The sequence below is a fragment of the Rana temporaria genome, chromosome 2 (assembly GCF_905171775.1).
Source record: "Rana temporaria chromosome 2, aRanTem1.1, whole genome shotgun sequence".
NCBI classification, from domain to species: Eukaryota; Metazoa; Chordata; class Amphibia; order Anura; family Ranidae; genus Rana; species Rana temporaria.
The window spans coordinates 448,403,846-448,425,007 of NC_053490.1; the positions used below are offsets into that span (position 1 = coordinate 448,403,846).

At 42.3% G+C, this 21,162-nt stretch overlaps 1 protein-coding gene across 2 annotated transcripts in view; it reads right to left on the bottom strand.

Moving 5' to 3' along the window:
• Window positions 1-21,162, bottom strand: part of AIPL1 (aryl hydrocarbon receptor interacting protein like 1) — a 117,271-nt gene that overhangs the window by 87,282 nt on the left and 8,827 nt on the right. Inside the window, exon 2 of one of the 2 annotated variants that reach the window (XM_040338473.1) lies at window positions 12,917-13,096. The exons of the other annotated variant lie outside the window; for it this stretch is intronic. Within the exon in view, the coding sequence (XP_040194407.1) occupies window positions 12,917-13,096 (180 nt within the window). The remainder of the gene's footprint in view (window positions 1-12,916; window positions 13,097-21,162) is intronic. 2 annotated transcript variants of the gene reach the window in all.

Below are 21,162 nucleotides of genomic sequence, written 5' to 3' on the forward strand. Positions count from 1 at the left end.
GTTTGTCTGATGAAAACAGACCGATAGACCGTTTTCATCGGACAAACCGGTCGTGTGTGGGCCCCATCGGTTTGTTTTCCATCGGTGAAAAAAAATAGAACATGTTTTAAAATGTTCCTATGGATAAAAAACTGATAGACAAAAACGATCGTCTGTGTGGAAGTCCATCGGTCAAAAATCCTCGCATGCTCAGAATCAAGTCGACGCATGCTCGGAAGCATTGAACATAATTTTTCTCAGCACGTCGTAGTGTTTTACGTCACCACGTTGGACCCGGTCGGATTTTTTGACCGATAGTGTGTAGGCAAGACTGATGAAAGTCAGCTTCATCGGATATCCGACGAAATAAATCCATCGGATTAGATTCCATCAGATATCCGTGTGCACAGGGCTTAAGAGATTTTTCCTTTCGTCTAAGTTTATAACGCACATATATTATGTACTGCATATGTTATGATGGTTTTTCTTCATTTACAAAGTACAAACAAGGTGCAGTACAATAAATCTTTATAGCTGAACAGACAAGCATGTTCAGAGTTGTCTCATTTTGTCTCAGGGGTTATTACTGGAAATAAATCCTTTATAGTTTTATAGCCATTGTACCTGGCTATACTTTCCAGTCTTATTTTGTGTTTCTCACAATGTACCATGTCTACAGAGGCCAGTTTCTTCCCTTGTAATTCTGTTTTGAATGATGCATCAGAAGGGGTGAAATAAGGTTAGAATGCATGATAGGAACATGTCAGAGATGAATATACAGTCAAAGGCATAGCTATTTGTAAAGCTCCAGGGAAACCTAAAACTAAATATGTGTGGATGCCAATGCATTATTTATTGTGCCCAGCGAAGGTTCTAGGTAGAGCAGAATTCACTAGCTTTATATCCTCTAAGGTTCCACTGAGCTCATTGCACCTCTGCCATGTATTTCCTCTAGCCTGCCAGCAAAGGAGAGGCATATCACCATATGTTATGTGTGTGATCTGCACAATCACTCAAGGACTGCTCTAATCTGCTTAAAAAATGATGAGCCTGCAGCTAAAAGGATCTTGAAAAAGGCCCCGCAAATAAACCACTGACAATCTTTTCGTAAACTATAGGCAGCTAAATGGCAAAAGCCTGCAAAACCTATTGCCGCGTACACACAACCGTTTTTCGGGTTCTAAAAAATTAAGTTTTTTTTATGTCATTAAAAACGATCGTGTGTTCAGAGCATTTTTCACGATGTAAAAATTTGCATTAAAAATTTAGAACATGTGCAAATTTTTCACGTCGTTTTTAACGTTGTCATTTTTTAAGTGGTAAAAAATGGTCGTGTGTGGGCTTTAACGACGAGAAAAAACGTGCATGCTCAGAAGCAAGTTATGAGACGGGAGCGCTCGTTCTGGTAAAACTAGCGTTCATCACGCTGTAATAGACTTAAAAGCGCAATCCGTCTTTTACTAACACGAAATCAGCTAAAGCAGCCCAAAGTGCGGTGCCATCCGCATGGAACTTCCCCTTTATAGTGCCGTCGTATGTGTTGTACTTCACTGCGCTTTGGTAAAGCATTTTTTTTTCACGATTGTGTGTAGGCACGGCCGTTTTCATGATCGGGTTGAAAAACACGTCGTTTTTTCTAGACCCTTAAAAACGTCATTTTTTACAACCCGAAAAATGGTCGTGTGTACGCGGCATGAGAAACTCACTCTCACCTTCTTGGCGTTGAAATAACTAAGTAAGTTACTGTGGGAGGAACTATGGAAAATATATTTGCCCAGTTTAGCACTTTACTGAATCATATTCTTCCCAGCAGAACAGAACTGGCAAGAAGAGCTGCAAGTGATTGGAAGTTGATTGTGCTACATAAGCAAGGTTTTCTGAGTAGGCCATACAGGTTGTGGTCTAGGTATCTTTAGCTTTACCCACTTAAAGTAGTTGTAAACCCCACTTTTTGACTTTTACCTACAGGTAAGCCTATAATAAGGCTTACCTGTAGGTATAAAGAATATCTCCTAAACCTGTACGGTTTAGGCGATATTCCCCTCGCAATGCGCCGCTGATTGCAGCGGCGCATGCGCAGGGGGGGATCCTCGGCTGAAGGGCCAGCCGCCGCCGGCCCTTGCCGGAATGAAATATCCTGCGCGCATGCGTGGGAGTGACGTCATCGCCGCTCCAGCCAATCACAGCGCTGGAGCGGCAATACCCGGAAGACACGTCGAGTCAAGATTACATCCCGCTCGGCGTGGACCTGGTAAGTTCTCTTCTCCTCGTTCCGAGGTAAGTATTTCATAATGAGCTAGTATGCGGTGCATACTAGCTCATTATGGCTTTTGCCTTGCAGGTGTAAAAAAAAAATTGTATATGCGGGTTTACAACCGCTTTAACCACTTGCCGACCGCGCACCGTCGTTATACGTCCACAAGGTGGCTCTGCTGGGCGAGAGCACGTAATATGACGTCCTCTCTCCCAGCCGCCCCCGACTCCCCTGCGTGTGCCCGGCGGGCGCGATCGCCGCCGGGCACACGCGATCGCTCGTTACAGAGCGGGGACCGGGAGCTGTGTGTGTAAACACACAGCTCCCGGTCCTGTCAGCAGGGGAAATGCTGATCTTCGGTTCATACAATGTATGAACCGAGGATCAGTGTTTCCCCTAGTGAGGCCACCCCCCCCCCCACAGTAAGAACACACCCAGGCATACTTAACCCCTTCCCCGCCCCCTAGTGTTAACCCCTTCACTGCCAGTGGCATTTTTATAGTAATCCAATGCATTTTTATAGCACTGATCGCTATAAAAATGCCAATGGTCCCAAAAATGTGTCAAAAGTGTCCGAAGTGTCCGCCATAATGTCGCAATACCGGAAAAAAAATCGCTGATCGCCGCCATTACTAGTAAAAAAAATATAATAAAAATGACATAAAAATACCCCCTATTTTGTAAACGCTATAACTTTTGCGCAAACCAATCAATAAACGCTTATTGCGATTTTTTTTTACGAAAAATATGTAGAAGAAAACGTATCGGACTAAACTGAGGAAAAAAAATGTTTTTTTATATATTTTTGGGGGATATTTATTATAGCAAAATGTAAAAAATATTCATTTTTTTCAAAATTGGCTCTCTATTTTTGTTTATAGCGCAAAAACTAAAAACCGCAGAGGTGATCAAATACCACCAAAAGTAAGCTCTATTTGTGGGAAAAAAAGGACGCCAATTCTGTTTGGGAGCCACGTCGCACGACCGCGCAATTGTCTGTTAAAGCGACACAGTCCCGAATCGCAAAAAGTACTCTGGTCTTTGGGCAGCAATATGGTCCGGGGGGTAAGTGGTTAAGGACCGGCCCCTTTAGATATACGTCGGCAGAATGGCACGGACAGGCAAAGGCACGTATACAGGTACGCGACCCTGCCGCCTTCCCCGTAAATCGGACCGCGGGTCCCGTGGACTCGATCGCCGCGAGCATCCCCGCGATCGTCTCACGGACGTATGGAGCGGGGAGATGCTTGTGTAAACAAACATCTCCTTGTTCTGCCTAGTGACAATGACACTGATCTCCGCTCCGTGCACTCGGAGCGGAAATCAGTGTCATGTGACACATAGCCCATCCCCCCTACAGTAAGAAACACTCAATAGGGAACATTTAACCCCCTACAGCGCCACCTAGTGGTTAACTCCTTCACTACCAGTGTCATTTTCACAGTAACCAGTGCATTTTTATAGCACTGATCGCTGTAAAAATGACAATGGTCCCAAAAATGTGCCAAAAGTGTCCGATGTGTCCTCCATAATGTCACAGTCACAATAAAAATCGCTGATCGCCGCCATTACTAGTAAAAAAAATGATTGATAAAAATGACATAAAACTTTCCCCTATTTTGTAGATGCTGTAACTTTTGCGCAAACCAATCAATAAACGCGTATTGCGATTTTTTTACCAAAAATATGTAGAAGAATACGTATCGGATTAAACTGAGGAAAAAAATTTTTTTTATATATTTTTGGGGGATATTTATTATAGCAAAAAGTAAAAAAAAATGCTTTTTTTTTTTTAAATGTTCGCTCTATTTTTGTTTATAGCGCTAAAAATAAAAACCGCAGAGGTGACCATATACCACCAAAAGAAAGCGCTATTTGTGGGAAAAAAAGGACGACAATTTTGTTTGGGAGCCACGTCTCACGACCACGCAATTATCAGTTAAAGCGATGCAGTGCCGAATCTCAAAAAGGGGCCTGGTCCTTTAGCTGCAAAATGGTCCGGGGCTGAAGTGGTTAAGAGGGAGCTGTGTGTATTATTTTCCTTCATTCATTGGTTTTAAGGTAGAGTGTTAGAAGTGAGTGCTTTCTTCCTCTATGGGAGCCCTTTCGATAAAATGATGGCTGCTGAGTGCTATTGGTGACGTCAGCCGAAAGCGACGGAAATTACATCTGGCCTGCACTTCCGGTTGTTTGGATCCCAAACAACATGGCAAGCATTCCAGACACAGGATAGACAGCAATGAAGGACCCTCTATGGCTACACGAGGCGGGAACCCCCCCGTGTCTGTGCGAGGTGTGGCACCTATGGCATTGTGTGTTGGACGCTTCTGATCAACCTATGCAGCAGCAGTTTCATCCACTGGGTGAGTCCTGATCTTAGATACCGTCCCTATATGCCACCCCTTTCTAGCCTATAGATGGATGTACCATTTTGCCCTAACAGCAACACCATTATTATCATCATTGTTATTGATTGTTATGGTGAATACAAATGTTTATCGATGTGTTTTTGTATTTATGCAAATGTTGTTTCGGGTGGTGCTCCTATGTTTACAATGGATGCTACCCTCTTTTCTATGCACCACCCACAATCGTGGGTGGTAACTGTAGACTCCTTTGGGAGGGGCCCCCTGAATGCACAATAGTGATTGTGTGAGAGTCTGCACCTATATATACACGTCATGCCGAGGGAGCTCTGAAGAAGAAGGTGTTCCTTCAAAACACGTCAGCCAGCAGTGGACCCTGTTTACTCCTCTGGTACCATCTGGAGTCGTTGATCTTCAGAATGTAGCACTACCCCTGTAGGAGCTACTGGTTTAGATTTGGGTTTTGCACATTACCTCTAAGTTTGTTGTCAGGGGAAAAAAGTCTATAGGAGCTGCAATGTCCACACAAGATGTAAAACCTTCAACTGTTAGGTTTTATTTTTGCTGCATAAAACTTGTGAAGAAAGTGGAGGGTAGAAGGAGAGAAGGGGAAGGTTCAGGTACGCAGTACAGAATGCACAAAAATATCTAAAGTTCCAGTAATCACCACTCTCTCTTGAGTGGGTATTGCTCACCCGGATAGACCCCTCTCACATATTCTAGCAGCTGGAATGACGCACGGACAGTTTTAGAACAGTCTCTGCCACAGACCGTCTGAGAACAAAAGATGGATAGTCAGGGATCCTCTGCCACAGGATTTAAGTCCTGAACTTCCAGCCTTACAGTAAAGAGCCTTTAAGCCGATCTGGCAAACTGTAAGACAAGTAGAGCTGTGGATCCCTGTATAACAAGGTCACCAGGCCTATCCCGAGACATTAGCTTGCCTTGCTTGGTCTCCTCCTGGGCAGGTCCTCCTCCGGTTTCCTTCGTTAAGCAGCTGCCCCCACTTGGATGGACAGCTTAGGATCCCCTTTTGAATCATAGGCCCCAGCCAGCATAGCTGGGCCTACTTAATAGAGATGCAGTCTCGGACCGAAGTGGTCCCGGGGCTGGAATCATACACACGTGCCTCGTGCCAGGAGGGCCACAAGGCGAAAGACCCTGAAAAACGGCATCTGCCCCTTAAGTATCCCTTCCCAGCATGCACAGCGGGGCACCACTCCCACTGGGCTGCTGCCGAGAAGGGTCACTTAACACACCATGGTTTGCTTGTGTTCCAACATGGGCCTGAGGTGGTAACGCCACCTACAGGCAACAGGGGAAAATCCTATCAAGCATAACCATAGCCAGAACAGAGGCTAATTTCAATGGAATTCAACAAAGTCTGAGCCCACTATTGGCTCAGATGCCCTCTAAATTTAGAATAGCGCCCCAGTCATTGGGAGCAGGGCGCTACAAGAACAATTGCTGTCATTTGGAGATCTCTTGTATTGCGAATGTTTTCCATTTGTTTGTGAGTAGTTTTTATTCTAGTTTTAATAAAACACACCTAAGGATAATGCACAAGGTTGGTGTGCCGTCTTTCTTTCTTTTAAGAAGTTTACCCGGTACTCACTTGTGCGCAGGAGTGTTTGTCTTTCTGTGGTCTAGGATGGGGGGACCACCAAAGTAACCCTAAGGCCGCGTACACACGGTCGATCCATCCAAAGAGAATGGTCCGACGGACCGTTTTCATCGGTTCACCGCTGAATTTGACTGATGGCCTGATGTGTGTACACACCATCGTTCCAAAAACAGATCCGGTCCGAACGTGGTGACGTAAAACACACGACGTGCTGAAAAAAACGAAGTTTATTGCTTCCAAGCATGCGTCGACTTGATTCTGAGCATGCGCGGATTTTGAACCGATGCTTTTGTGTACTAACCATCGGTTTGGACCTATCGATTTGGACCGGTCAGCGGTCCATCGGTTCGATTTTAAAGCAAGTTCTCTAACTTTTGTCCGAAGGACAAAAGACCGATGGGGCGGACACACGGTCGGTTTGGACCGATGAAACTGAACTTCGGTCCATTTTCATCGGTTTGGATAGATGGTGTGTACGCGGCCTAAGAAACCTGTACTCCATGCTGCTAAAAGTCAGCAACACATTCTTAGGTATACTAAAAGATTCCATAATGCTGCCCAGGATGCCAGTGCCATCCAGTCCACATCCTCAATGTTGCCATATTTTATAGCCTGCACATTTTCTTTGATAAAGTACTTTGTACTTACAATTAGGTTTGTACCAGTAGGACAGAATGGCAAGGAGAGTAAAAAGACAGTTGGTCCTGATCTTCTAATGCCGCGTACACACGACCGTTTTTCGGGTTGTAAAAAATGACGTTTTTAATGGTCTAGAAAAAACAACGTTTTTTTCAACCCGATCATTAAAACGGCATTGCCTACACACGATCGTGAAAAAAAAATGCTCCAGCAAAGCGCGGTGACGTACAACACGTACGACGGCACTATAAAGGGGAAGTTCCATTCGCATGGCGCCACCCTTGGGGCTGCTTTTGCTGATTTCGTGTTAGTAAAAGACGATCTGCGCTTTTCAGTCTGTTACAGCGTGATGAATGTGCTTACTCCATTACGAACGCTAGTTTTACCAGAACGAGCGCTCCCGTCTCATAACTTGCTTCTGAGTATGCACATTTTTTTCACGTCGTTAAAGCCCACACACGACCATTTTTTACAATGTTAAAAACGTAGTAAAAAATTAGAGCATGTTCGAAATTTTTAATGCCCATTTTTTACATTGTGAAAAATGCTCTGGAGCCCACACACAATAGTTTTTAATGACATTAATAAAAACTTCATTTTTTACAACCCGAAAAACGGTCGTGTGTACGTGGCATAAGGGTCAGTATTAGGTGCACTGTCTTTTTTGTCTGTCTGTCCCTGCTTTCCAAAAGGGTTGACCCGAACCAAAGACTTCAAAAGTGTGCAAAAATAGATCCTGTTTATTCATACCTTGTTATACAGCTTTAAAAATCTCTACTATTGTAAGGTAAACCAGATTCCCAGAACCAGAAAACCAGTATGGGCTTATGCTCATGTTTGTGTGTGTGTGCGTATTTTTCACATGCTTATATTTCTAGGCAAAGAAGCAATACTTTTCTAGTTCATTACGCTCACATTCGTGCATGCACTCACACACATACACACGCACATGCACATACAAGTTAGCATGCGTACTTGCCACCCAGTGGCCTATTTAAACTGGCCTGTCACCATGAGCAGTTGCTGAATGGTCTTCAGCTTGTACCTGTATTCCTGTAACCTGCTCCATTGAACCTGCTTACCTGTGTATGACCCGGCATTCTCCTGGACTTTGCCTTTGCTCCTTGTTCATTTGACTTCTCTGACCTTGGCCTGTTTACTGGACTTATCTTTTGCCTGCTGATTCTGTACTGCACTGCCCAGCTATTACCAACCTTGGCCTGCTTGCTGGATTTTCTCTGCCTGCTGACTTGGTCCCTCCCTTGTTTCCCGGCTGCCGACGGTCAGGTCACTGCCTGCATACCATCTCTGCTACCATCTCCTGTTCTGGTGCCAAGCTGCTTTTAGTATCTTGTCCTTATATAAGGACAAGATACTAAATACCTTTATTTATCAGCAGTTAGAGCAGTCTTGTGACTTCTATCAGTTCTTGGTAAAGCTTGTAGGATGAGTTACTGCACGGAGCTGTCCTTTTAGGATTCAGGACCCCTGACCCTCCCTCTCTAGCAATGCACACCAAACTGAGAATGTGCAGAGTGACTCCAAAGACTCTGTATTATCCAGACGTGTTCTGGAGTCCGTGGAAGAAGCGTATCTGTGCATACAGGATCAAACAGCCTTTTTACACAATGCAGAGGATTAACTCCTTAGGTTCCACAGTGAGTATAACATATACAGACTGATTTTACTGTTGTGGGTTTAGTAATACTGTAATACCACTTTAAGGAAGTAAGTGCATCTATGCATGCTAAAGCAGGCTAAGTTTGGCTGTTGTATAAAGTTAAAGGGGTTGTAAAGGTACAATGTTTTTTTCCTAAATAGCTTCCTTTACCTTAGTGCAGTCCTCCTTCACTTACCTCATCCTTCGATCTTGCTTTTAAATGTCCTTATTTCTTCTGAGAAATCCTCACTTCCTGTTTTTCTGTCTGTAACTCCACACAGTAATGCGAGGCTTTCTCCCTGGTGTGGAGTGTCTTGCTCGCCCCCTCCCTTGGACTACTGGAGAGTCAGGACGCTCTCTACATTGCAGATAGACAAAGGAGCTGTGTGTTAGTGGGCGTCCTGACTCTCCTGTAGTTCAAGGGAGGGGACGAGCACGACACTCCACACCAGGGAGAAAGCCTTGCATTACTGTGTGGAGTTACAGACAGAAGAACAGGAAGTGAGGAAGAAATAAGGACATTTAAAAGCAAAATCGAAGGGTGAGGTAAGTGAAGGAAGCTGTTTACGAAAAACAAATTGTACATTTACAGCCCCTTTAAGTTTGACAAAAATGCAATTTCTTTGCCAATCTTTAAAAAAAATATATATATATATACACAGTATAACGGTCTTATGCTATAAATGTCTGCTGATGTCGCCTGTTGATCGCACTTCACAACAGTAACTTTTTATATGTAATACGGCAGAACTAATGTTGAAATATTGTATTGTCCAAAATATTTTTGCCGTCCAATATTTATTTTGCAACTCATTTTCCCCATTTATAGCATTTTTTTTTTGTATCAAGGGATATCAGCTTTTTATTACCTTACATTTAAGGTGCTTTTTTGTTTACGCTTTTGCTTCTTCCTTTATATAATGTTTGTTTTCTCTCTGAACAAAAAATACATGTTGGCTCCAGTAAAAAGCTTTTACATTCTTAGCGATACCACTTACTGTGTACTTCTTCCACTTCTGCCTGAAAGACAGCGAGGTTCTTTATATTTATGTACTGCAGACAATAAACGCCTAGAAATATTATTGGATTGGTGACCTTTAAAAACTGTCTGTCCAGATAATGGGATTTGCACTTTATATGTACTACCGCGTGACTTTGAACTTTCCACTACTTAGAAATCCCAACAGGGGGTGGAAAGTAATGCTAAAAATAACTGCCAAGAAGTAGCAATTCACATTCACAAAAAATGGAACTCAATAAAGTTCTGGCATGTTGAACTTACTACTCACAGTGCTAAGATAGTAATTAACATAATGGCAGTTATCAAGACTGCAACCATTAAGGAAATTCACTTTGCCCATTGATGTGCAATTCAGATCAATAAACCATTTTCTCATTTGGCTGCTGTGGATTACTACACATTTTACCTATACTAGTAAATGTCCCCTATTAGTATAACTCCTATTAGTAGGATATGTTTATTTCTGCAGCTTCATTAGAATTTATATATATATAAAAAAAGAAAAAAATCCATTGCACAGAAATAGCAAGCAAGTTTATGGCAAGGATTCCAAAAGCACTATTTAAATTCTTAGGCCCAGATTCACAACCGAGATACGACGGCGTATCTCCAGATACGCTCTGCGTTGCGCCATCGTATCTATGCGCCTGATTCTTAGAATCAGTTACGCAAAGATAGCTGTTAGATCCGACAGGCATAAGTCTCTTACGCCGTCGGATCGTAACTGCATTTTTACGATGGCCGCTAGGTGGCGCTTCCGTCGAATGTAGTATGCTAAATTAGCTAGATATGCGAATTCCCGAACGTACGCTCAGCCGACGCAGTAAAGTTCCGCCGTTTACGTTAGGCTTTTCCCGGCGTATAGTTGCCCCTGCTATATGGTGGCATAAGTGCAGCGTAACAATGTTAAGTATGGCCGTCGTTCCCACGTCTAAATTTGAAAATTTTGCGTCGTTTGCGTAACTCGTCTGTGAATGGGGCTGGACGTAATTTACGTCCACGTCAAAACCGATACGTCCTTGCGGCGTATTAGGAGCAATGCACACTGGGAGATTTCCACGGACGGCGCATGCACCGTTCGTGAAAAACATCAATCACGTCGGGTCACAGTACATTTACATAAAACACGCCCCCCTGATCCAAATTTGAATTAGGCGGGCTTACACCGGCCGATTTACGCTAAGCCGCCGCAACTTACGGAGCAAGTGCTTTGAGAATACAGCACTTGCCTGTCTAAGTTGCGGCAGCGTAACGTAAATCTGATACGTTACGCCACCGCAGAGATACGCAGAACTACGAGAATCTGGCCCTAAAAGGATAACCTCCAAGAGACCCTGCCAGATCATTCATTTCAACAACAAACCAACCAATAGTCTGCGCCATGAGAAAAAAAATATATTATTTGCAAACAAATATCTAGAAAAGGGAAATCTGCTGTCACTAAAAAGATCTCAAATATATAACCTATTTGGTGACTGCACTGTCCCCATTAAGCAATACCCAACAGTATAATAAACAGTGTAATTTCTTAAAATTTGTGCAAATTACAAAAAAAAAACATAATTAGTCCAATTGGTAAAGTTTCCCAAAGAACTGAAAACAATATGCAACTATAACAAATATCATGCAAATGGCCTGCCACTGCACTGAATGAATTAGTTTCATTCAGTAAAAAATGATTATGTTTTACATACTGTCACCAGTCAGTGTCCCTGATCACCGTCACATACCTGTTATGTGATAACGCTATACTGCACTGGTGACAGTATGTAAAAAAAATAAAAAACATTTTTATTTCTGAATTTTCCAGGAAATTGTGCCAAAAAACTCACCATATCTCTTACTAAATACCTTGGTCTGTCTAATTTCCAAAAATATTTAATTTGGGGGGTATTCGTACTGTCCTGGTGTTTTCGGGCCTCAAGAAATGAGACAGGCCATCAGTACATCAGGATTGATTTACAGATATATTAAATAGTTGGTGGACTGTATAACTTTCCTACAGATTAAATAATTTTCACTGATTTCAGTTATTTTCAGCAAAAAGGTGTAGCAGAATATATTTTGATCTAAATTTATGAAGTAAGATTATTTATTTGCAAAGATCTATAACAGAAACAAAATTCTCAAAATGTTTTTATTTTATTTTTTTCATTTCTTTTGGCAAAAGATAAAAAATCCAGTGGTGATTTAATACTACCAAAAGAAATCTCTATCTGTGTGTCAAAAATGATAAAAAATTTCTTATGAGTACAGTGTCGCATGACCGCGCAGTTGTCATTCAAGGTGTGACAGAGCTGGAAACTGAAAATTCGCCTAGACAGGAAGGGGGTGAAAGTGCCGGTATTGATGCAGTTCAACCCATTTTACTGTTGAAAAGTCTGCTGCTGTTGAGAGATAGGAAAGGGCTCTACAATGTAATGGGTGAGCAGTCCTGCTCACAATGAATAGGGTTTCCTCTGAAGATGTTTTAAATACACTGATCTTGGCAAGAAAAGCAAGTAGTGTTTTTTTTTTTTTTATAAGGATGTAGGAAGAATGGGCACTTAAGTGCAATTATCCTGTAAAACAGAATGGCTTTAAAGGATAATCTTCCTTTTTGTTGCAAATATAAAAACAGGAGCTTTAGTTTCCAGGGTCGAATATCAGGAAATAAACGCACATTCAGCCGGTGGAACCAGAACATTTTCATGGCAGCAGAACACGTGGCCTCCTCAAAGATCATGATCTGTGTTCAGCCACTGGTTGGCTTTGCATGAACTTCACCTTCTAGCAGCACTCACATGACCTGCTGGGCATTTTCTTTTGTAAAAGGCCATAGGAAGAATGGGTAAATAAATGCCCATAAATTCACTTCCATCACAAATATAAAAAGTATTTTTTTTTTCAGAGGTTCCTTTGTGTAATACTCTTCACCGGCACCTCTGGGCTACCTTCTGCATGCAACAATTGAATACATCCCTGGCAGAATAATACATGGCCTCCTTAAAGATGGAGATCTGTTTTCAGCCACTGGTTGAATCTTTGTGAACGCAGCCCTGTAGCCGCACCAACATGACTTGCTGTCACAGTTCTGACCAGGTGTCATTAGCTAAAGTGAGCCTGCAGCTGCTGGTAGGTATTAGTTATGCTGGTTGAATACGGTTAGAGGGTATTCTCTTTTAACACCATGTACCAATAAATATACTTTGGAACATTGGGTTTTTGAAGTCTTACAACAATCCTGTTTAAATGCATTGAAAGAACAACAATGCAAATAGTTCAAAAATCAATAAATGTCTGAAGATTAAAAGCATTAGGTGCAGTATTTGAAATTATATGTAAAGATCACAGCAAAAAAGAAAAAAAAAAAGAAAGTCTGGAGAATACTCACTGTGACATCACACCAGAATTCAGCCACTTCACCAATCCTCATAGTGGTAAGCAAGACTTCCCAGACCTCCAGTTTAAACATGTTTCCAATAATAATTTCCATAGGGACCCCAACTTTCTTGCTGTCATCAATCACTGTTCTATCACTGTCACATTTCAAGGTACGAAAATGAAACGTTATCTAACCAAAAAAAAAAAAAAAGTCACAGTTAAAGGCTTTCAAAACATGTTACATATCATCAGTTTTCCAAAACCTCTATTTACCTCTATCTACGATATTACCAACAAACAAAATGGAATGTATGATGCCTAGTGTCTAATGAATGCTAAAACCAGGGCTTTTTTTCTCAGACAATAGGTACAGGAACTCAATCATGACCCCCGTGCCCCCCTCCCTTACACACACCCTCCAAACCGCATCAAATAGGGGGTGTGGTCAAATTTCAATAACAGGAAGAGGGTCTTAACAGGGTCATTCACAACTATAAAAAGAACGGCGTGTATTAAACACGCCATTCTATTATTGTCAGCCATATCGGCCACGCTACAATCCTGGTACCATCACTCCCACACTGGACATCAAGCCAGGCTGCAGCTTCATGGACATCTAACCTATACCCTCAATACGTTCAGGCTGCCATTGCTGGGGACACCCTGAGAGATCTTCCCTGCTGACACTCTACACTACGGAAACCTTTGCTCTTAACTGCAAGCCCTTCAAAACGGATAAGTACAAATTGTTCCATCTGTAGTGCCTTAAAAATACCTACTACATATTCGTTGTATAAAACTCTGGCTTATTAAGATACTAACATATTGCTTGGGACTGACTGTTGTGTTACTGGCTGTTTGCTGTGGAACATCTTAAAGGAACATACACTCTTAAATTAGCTGAGCTATATATGCCTCTCTTATGCAACTATTAGTTGCTATCACAATTCCTAATTACTACGTGCTTGACATAAGTTGTTACTTGAATAAGGACCCATGCCCTAAGTTACTGAACATGTTCGCCTTATCTTTTCTATGCTAAGGGTTGAGGTATTTCATACCTGCTTTCTTAGTGGCCTAATGCATTTCCTTATGTTTAAGTGATATGATGTAGAGAACCCCCAAACTCCTGTTCTCTGATTGGAGTGACGCCTGGGGTCCAGTACTGATAATCACTTGCATATAGAAGTGCATTGGAAACTCCACGTGCATCATAATCTTTAAACGCTAGTGGTTGGACGCATGTTGTAATACGTCCACCCCTAGTAGCTCAATGCATTCCTTTATGTGAGAGAGAGAGATGATGTAGAGAACCCCCAAACTCCTGATCTCTGATTGGAGTGACGCCTGGGGTTTATACTAAATTTTCACATAACATAGAGAATGGCATTGAATTCCTTGCTAACTGCAGTTGTGGTTCACTCCCGTTCACCAGAGTTGTTACAAAGGGTGATTTGTTATCTTTCCAGGATGTGGGTGTTTTTTCATCATTTCCTCTGCACCATCGTTCTAAAGTTTTTCTGGTGGAAGATTCACAGTTCCAGTTTCACAGCACAGCAGTTTCGGTTTTCCATTTCTGGTTTCCCCCTGTTGCAGTTGGACTGTCGTCACTGGCCGGCTTGTCATCTGGCGGTTCCTGCAGTGCTCACCGCTTCTGTCTCCCCATCGGTCGGATCACCACCAACAGAGTGTTTGTTTCCTATGATCCTGATATCAGCCAGTTTGGCGGCCGCCTCCTCTTCCATTCCCATGTTTTATGAAGATGTGCTGATTCATAACAGACTGGTTTCAGCTCCGTTCTGTAATGGATGCCAGGTGATATTATTTACACAGCTCTTTTTCTTTGTGTTTCAATCCAGCAATTATATTAACTGTTTTTCGATTTTGTGAAAACATCAATAAACGTTTTAACAGCCATCTGAACATTCTGCTTTTTCCTGCCCATCGAGCAGAGGTATTTTTGTGTTTATTGCTATGGGGGCAGTTGCTCTGTGTGTCCATTCTCTCTCCTCATTGGCTCACTGGCTGTGATTGAGAGCAGCGAGAGCCAATGGCTCCCGCTGCTGTCTCAGCCATTAAGGAGGGACAGTCCCCAGAGAGCCCAGGCTCTTGTGCACATTGTTGTATCGAGATGAGCTCAGGTAAATATTGGGGGCCTGGGGGGCTGCTGTACACAGAAGGATTTTTACTTTCATGCATAGAATGCATGAAGGTAAAAAACATTTAGCCTTTATATCCACTTTAAGCGCTTTAGTGACCAAACAGAATGTTCTGATTACACAGTTTGGATGAAAGGTGGTTGGGCCAAAGCTACAATGTCAGAAAATAGAGCCATTTGTAACAAACTGAAACCAGAATTAAAGGGATAAAAAGAAAAGTTTTAAATGGCTGAGAGGCTTAGTTTAAGACATCCATACACAACCTGATACTTGCAGTTCATGCCTAATAATGGGGATGGAAGAATTTGCAATCTATTTAGAAGACCATTGTTGCTTTCATTATAAATATTACTCCATAACTAAATATTTTAACATATATCTTATCTGCTTTAACCTGCTTGCAATCAGCTGTGAGAAGAAATAAGAGACCCAGCAGTTGCCATTAGCCATCAACACAGACCAACCAGGTTTTTTTATTCTATGACAATTCCCATATTGCAGCTCAGCCTTTGGGAATTAGGGTATAAAGGTTTAGAAATAAATGAATATAATGCTTTTATGACCAATCTCATCCAATCCAGAGTGACAGGACACTTCTGTGGGCTGTGTCTCGCTATATCCTGGTGGTAATGATTGTGATCCCATGCTGATTTACAGTGCTTATAAGTGCATGTGACATTTGTATGACGATACACTACCTATACCCATTTTTCTTCCATCCTTGTTGAACCATTTTTCATTCTTTATCTGTGTTCTGTAAAGAACATTCTGCTTGCTTACGATACTCCTTTACGATAAAGTTAGGACTATAAAAAAATACATTAAAAAAAGTCTCAAGATACAATCATCTCTAAGTAGTAAACTTACAAAGATCATCTTATGCTGTCTGAATGTCATCGTGGGTATTATTGAGCAAACATTGCTTGTATTATCTCTGATAATTAAAAAGTGACATTTAATTTTCATTAGGACACAAAGTAAACAGATATATTCATGAGAAAATATGAGACTAAATTGCAAAAATCTATGAAGTGTTCAGGAACATATAATGCAAAAGCTTAAAAGAGGTTTTCTGGACGTTCTATTATTCTGTCTCCTCAGATTTACACACTGGATAAGTGCAGCCAAAAGAATTATTGCCATTAATTGGCTTTACCTAAATATACCCTTTGCTTTCTGAATTATATCCAGGAAATGAAGAGCAAAGTAACCACAGAGGAAAATAAAGGTTATGAAAATTAAATACTATCCTAGGGATTTATTAGAATTTTGATTTAGCAAGTTGATTTTTTTTAAATATAGGAATGAGCAGTGAGCTACGTGTTGGCAAACTCAGACTGCGGTGTTTGCTGTTTTTTGCTACCTGCTACCTAAAAGTACAACCGAGCAAAAACTTGTCCCTTTTATCGTGGTCAAGGGATAGAAATTTTTGTAAGTTTTTTTTTTTTATTGTAACCTGTAATCCAAATGGGGTCAACACTCAAGAACATTTTTTTAAATTATTTAACAAGTACTTAGATGTGGTGATGGCATTTTTTTTTTTTTTAAGCACAGAAATAACTGTTGATCCTGTTAGAAATCTAGTTTCCTTTGTAACTTGTACTGAACTGAAATGTCAATGTTCTCAGCAATCTTCTGTAAACTACAAAGCACCTCCTCCATATGTAATGGAGATGAGGAGGGGGGTGTTTATACTTCAAATCAGGAGGCTCATCCTAGGGTGATAACGGCTTTCCTTATAGCACAGTTAGTGAGCATTTTCACCCTGGGACAGAAAGTGTGTTAGACCCCTTTCACACTGGAGCGTATTGCAGGCACTATAGCATTAAAAATAGTGCCTGCAATACGCCCTTAAAAATCTGTCCCCATGCATTCCAGTGTGAAAGCCTGAGGGGCTTTCACACTGGAGCGGTGCGCTAGCAGGACGGTAAAAAAAGTTCTGCTAGCCGCATCTTTGGAGCGGAGAAGGAGCAGTGTGTTTACCGCTCCTCCTCCACTGCTGCCCATTGAAATCAATGGGACAGCGTGGCTATACCGCCCGCAATGCGCTGCTCCATCAGCGCATTGCGGGTGGTTTTAACCCTTTCTCAGCCACTAGCGGGGTGTAAATGCGCCCCGCTAGCGGCCGAAATGCGTCACAAATCCGCCCATAGCATCGGCGGTAAAAATAGCAGCATTTTATTGCCGACGCTATGGGCGGCACAGTGTCAAAGGGCTCTTATTGTGAGAAAATAAAAGAAACAAAACCTGAAAAAAAAGAAAATTAATGTACCTACCACAGCTAAGGGTGTTTTTGGGTTCAGATACACTTTACCATAATCTTTCATTCTTTCTCAAAGCAGAGATTCCCCATAATTTTTTGTCCCCCTAACATTCATTTCCGCAGTTAGGGAGAGACAATATTTCCGAAGGGGTTATAGACAACGATAATAGATTGTTGTCTAGTATTCTAATAATTGTACCAGGAGTAATATTCCCTTTGCTAAACTTTTGTATTCTCAAAGTCCGTAAAATGTTAAGAGTTCCCAAAAAAGATACATAAAACTGTGTATATGTGTGCGTGTGTGTGCGTCTAAGCGGTTTGTGCTTCCACCAAGCAGTAGTTTGAATCTCATCCAAGGTACTATCTGCAAGAAATTTGCATGTTCTCCCTGTACCTGTGTGGGCTTCCTCCCACACTCCAAAGATATGCTGGTAGGTTGATTGTTGGCTCCTCTCTAAATTAGCCCTAGCATATGTATGAATGTGAGTTAAGGACCTTAGATTGTAAGCTTTTTTTTATTTTGTTTTTGTTATTGCTTATTACATACAAAAATATGAGAGCTTAATAATAACTATAATAATAAGGAACTTCTGTTACAACTTATGTTACAAATCTATGATGATCTTGAGGGTAGGGACAGATGTGAATGTACAGTATAAATTCTTGTGCTAGATAATACCTGTAAAAAAAAATATATTTACAATATATGTAGCCTTTTTTGAAGATGAATAGAGATGGCAAACAATATATCAAAGTAAAGTGTAATGCTAAATACAAGTCCTAACAAATAAAAACATTCTTCCCAAATACAGTTTTTTTAGCAAACTTAAAACAGTTTTGGGGATAGCAATATGTAGGGGGTTTCAAACGAAAGCCCATAGCTGCTCAAACTTGTTTAAATTACGGGCGTGACCAGGTTACTATAGTGTAAAGCACAATTAGATTCATTTCAGCAGAAGAAATAGACACTGTTTTATACAGTATTGTTACCTATTTATTGCCTATTTATCTATCTCCTACCTTATATCTTTCTCACGCTGACCCAGATCATATTTTTTGCACCAAGATATCAATTATAAAAGCAGGCTAATGCCCTGTACACACGACCAGTTTTCCTGACATGCCAAAACCCAACGTTTTTCCCAATCTGATTCCTCTCATGCCTGCCTTGTATACACACGTTCAGTCAAAAAACGCTAGACCAAATCGCGTAACGTCCAACACGTACCCCATTGATTACATTTCACCATGGTAATTTTTTGTCTCCCTTTCTTTCTTCTTCTTCAAGTCCATATTGATGGTGTCACTCACAGCTTGCTTACCCAGCTATAAAAGGGAAAATTTATTATCAATACTTACCATAATTTTCCTTTCCTGATGGACTCCATGGCAGCCTACTTGTGGGTTAATCCCGCCTCCTCTCCAATGCTATAGGACCCCATACCCATAAAAGTCAGCTCACCTATCAGTACTGTGTTCCGTAACTAGCCGACTCTTGGACCCCTTATTAACCTTTAGGGTGGGAACTCCGTCTGCCATGGAGTCCATCAGGAAAGGAAAATTACGGTAAGTATTGATAATAAATTTTCCCTTTTCCTGACTGACTCCATGGCAGCCTACGTGTGGGAAATAACTAGCCAAACCACACGGGTGGGTATGATGAACAGAAAAAAATTCAATTTGACCCGTCAACCAACAGGATTTACAAATACAAAATCACAGAAGATAGCAAAGCAGGCTCACTACAAAAGTGACATAAGGTCTTAATGGAGGCCATAGGGCCATTTCACAGATAACATCTGGAGCAATGTGCTGGACTGCTGCCCATTAAACCACCATACTCCTGGTGGAAAGTGCCTTCACTGGCTCCGGAGGAGCCAAGCCCTCGACTCTACAAGCTTGTTGGATGGACTGAACGATTCAGGCCGCAATCATTCTTGACAGAGGCTCAGCCTCCCTAAATACCTAATTCATGCCCATTTCCTTAGAGCTCATGAGAATGAAAAAACAGACTTAAAGCGCACCCAAACCGGACAGGGGTGCAGATCTGACCCTCGAGGAAAAAAGAATCCAGCCTGAGAGGAGGAGGGACCTGATCCCAAAAGCTGAGCTAGCTCAGGAGGGAAAATAAAATCAAAGCTTGTGCGGCCAATAAGGAGCTACTACCATCACTTAGATCGCTTCCGCATGAGGTCTTTTTAGGAACGTGAGGATGAATGCGAGTGGTCAGAAGGCGTATGCCCTCTTGGAACCCAATCGATTTGTCAGGACATCCATACCGGAGGCCTTAACTGTACGGCCCTGAGTGAAATCCCTCTTAAGCTTGAAGTTGCCAGTGAAGAGAATAGATCCACTTCGGAATTGAGTTCCCAGGAACAGGATCCACTTGAATGTCTGCACATGAATAGACCACTTGTTGGTGTTTAACCGAATACGCATCAGGAAGTCCGCTTGGACAATCTGGGCTCCTGGGATGCAAGCCGCTGAAATGCTGGACAGGTTCTTCTGGTCCCAAGACAGAATGGGCTTGACCTCCCCCCGAGTGCTCCCTCAAACTCTTCATATAGGAGATCGCCGTGGTGTCGACCATTCTTAATGAAACTGACTCCCCCTTATGGAGACGGGAGAAGGACTGAAGGGCACCCTAAGCTGCCTGAGGCTCCAGAACGATCTAGCCTGGGATGAGAAGAAGCATAGCCAATTTGTCTTGGAGCAGGATCCATTCTGCAGAGGGCTCTCAAACCGGAACTGCTGGCATAAGCCGTGACCATGACCCATGAGATGGGGCAATTACGCCGGTTTAGAACTGAAGCCACCAGAAGAGGTTGCCCCTCATCCTCGATATGTGAAATAGGTTGACTGTTGCCCCTTGGTTTCCGTTGCTGTCGACAACCTAGCTGGAAAGAAGGGCGTACATCTGCAGGGACCACTTGACCATAGGGATCGTGGAGCCCATTGGGCCGATAATCTTTGATACCATGAGGTCTTCAGCCATGAAGAGAAATTAAATTCTCCTCTGGAAAAAACGAGATCTTCCCCACTGGGAGTGGGATGGTGCCTTCCACTATAGAAAAAACAAAGCTGGGCTCCAAAGTACAGCAGGCGCTGGACTAGTTCTAGGTGGCTCTTTCACTGATCTAGGAGCCATCCACAGCTGGCCAAGGTGGAGACTACCTTCTCCCTGTGAACCAGCAGCTACCATTGGTCTTGGGACAGCAACAGGAGGTTGAAGTAGTGAAAGGACGTACGTTCTGATGAGAGCCACTATGGCCAGATGAATTCTTGAGAAGACTTGGGTGGGGTTGACAGCCCAAAAGGAAGGAAGATGAAATGTAGATGTTATCGTCCAACTTGCAACCGGAGGTATTTGAGAAACTCCTTCGCCACCAGAACATGGAGGTAAGTATTTTAAGTCGATTAAGAATAGCTAGACGGAGTCTACATTTGACCCTTCATACTACATATACTTGTTTAGGTAAGCTAAGACTGTCACTGGTCGCCATAAACCTTTTCTCTTGTGCTACGAGAGAGGGGGGGGGTATACACCCTGGGAATTTCCGTCCCTTGGGACATGTACCGCTGTTCCCTGCGACTTCAACGATTTAAGTCCACACAGATGTGCCAGAAGTTCCAGCCAGGCCTTTAAGGGTGAGCTTCTCCCGAGCGTTCAGAACCTTCCATACTAGAAACTCTTCCGATCAAACAGACGCCTAACCTTGGGGAAGACGTAAGTATAAGGCCCACTAGCCGTGACCGAGGCTTGAGTATGGAGACATATGTTCTCTGTCCAGGTTTCCAAAGCCTTAGCCATAGCTGTTAGCGCCAGGTCAGGTC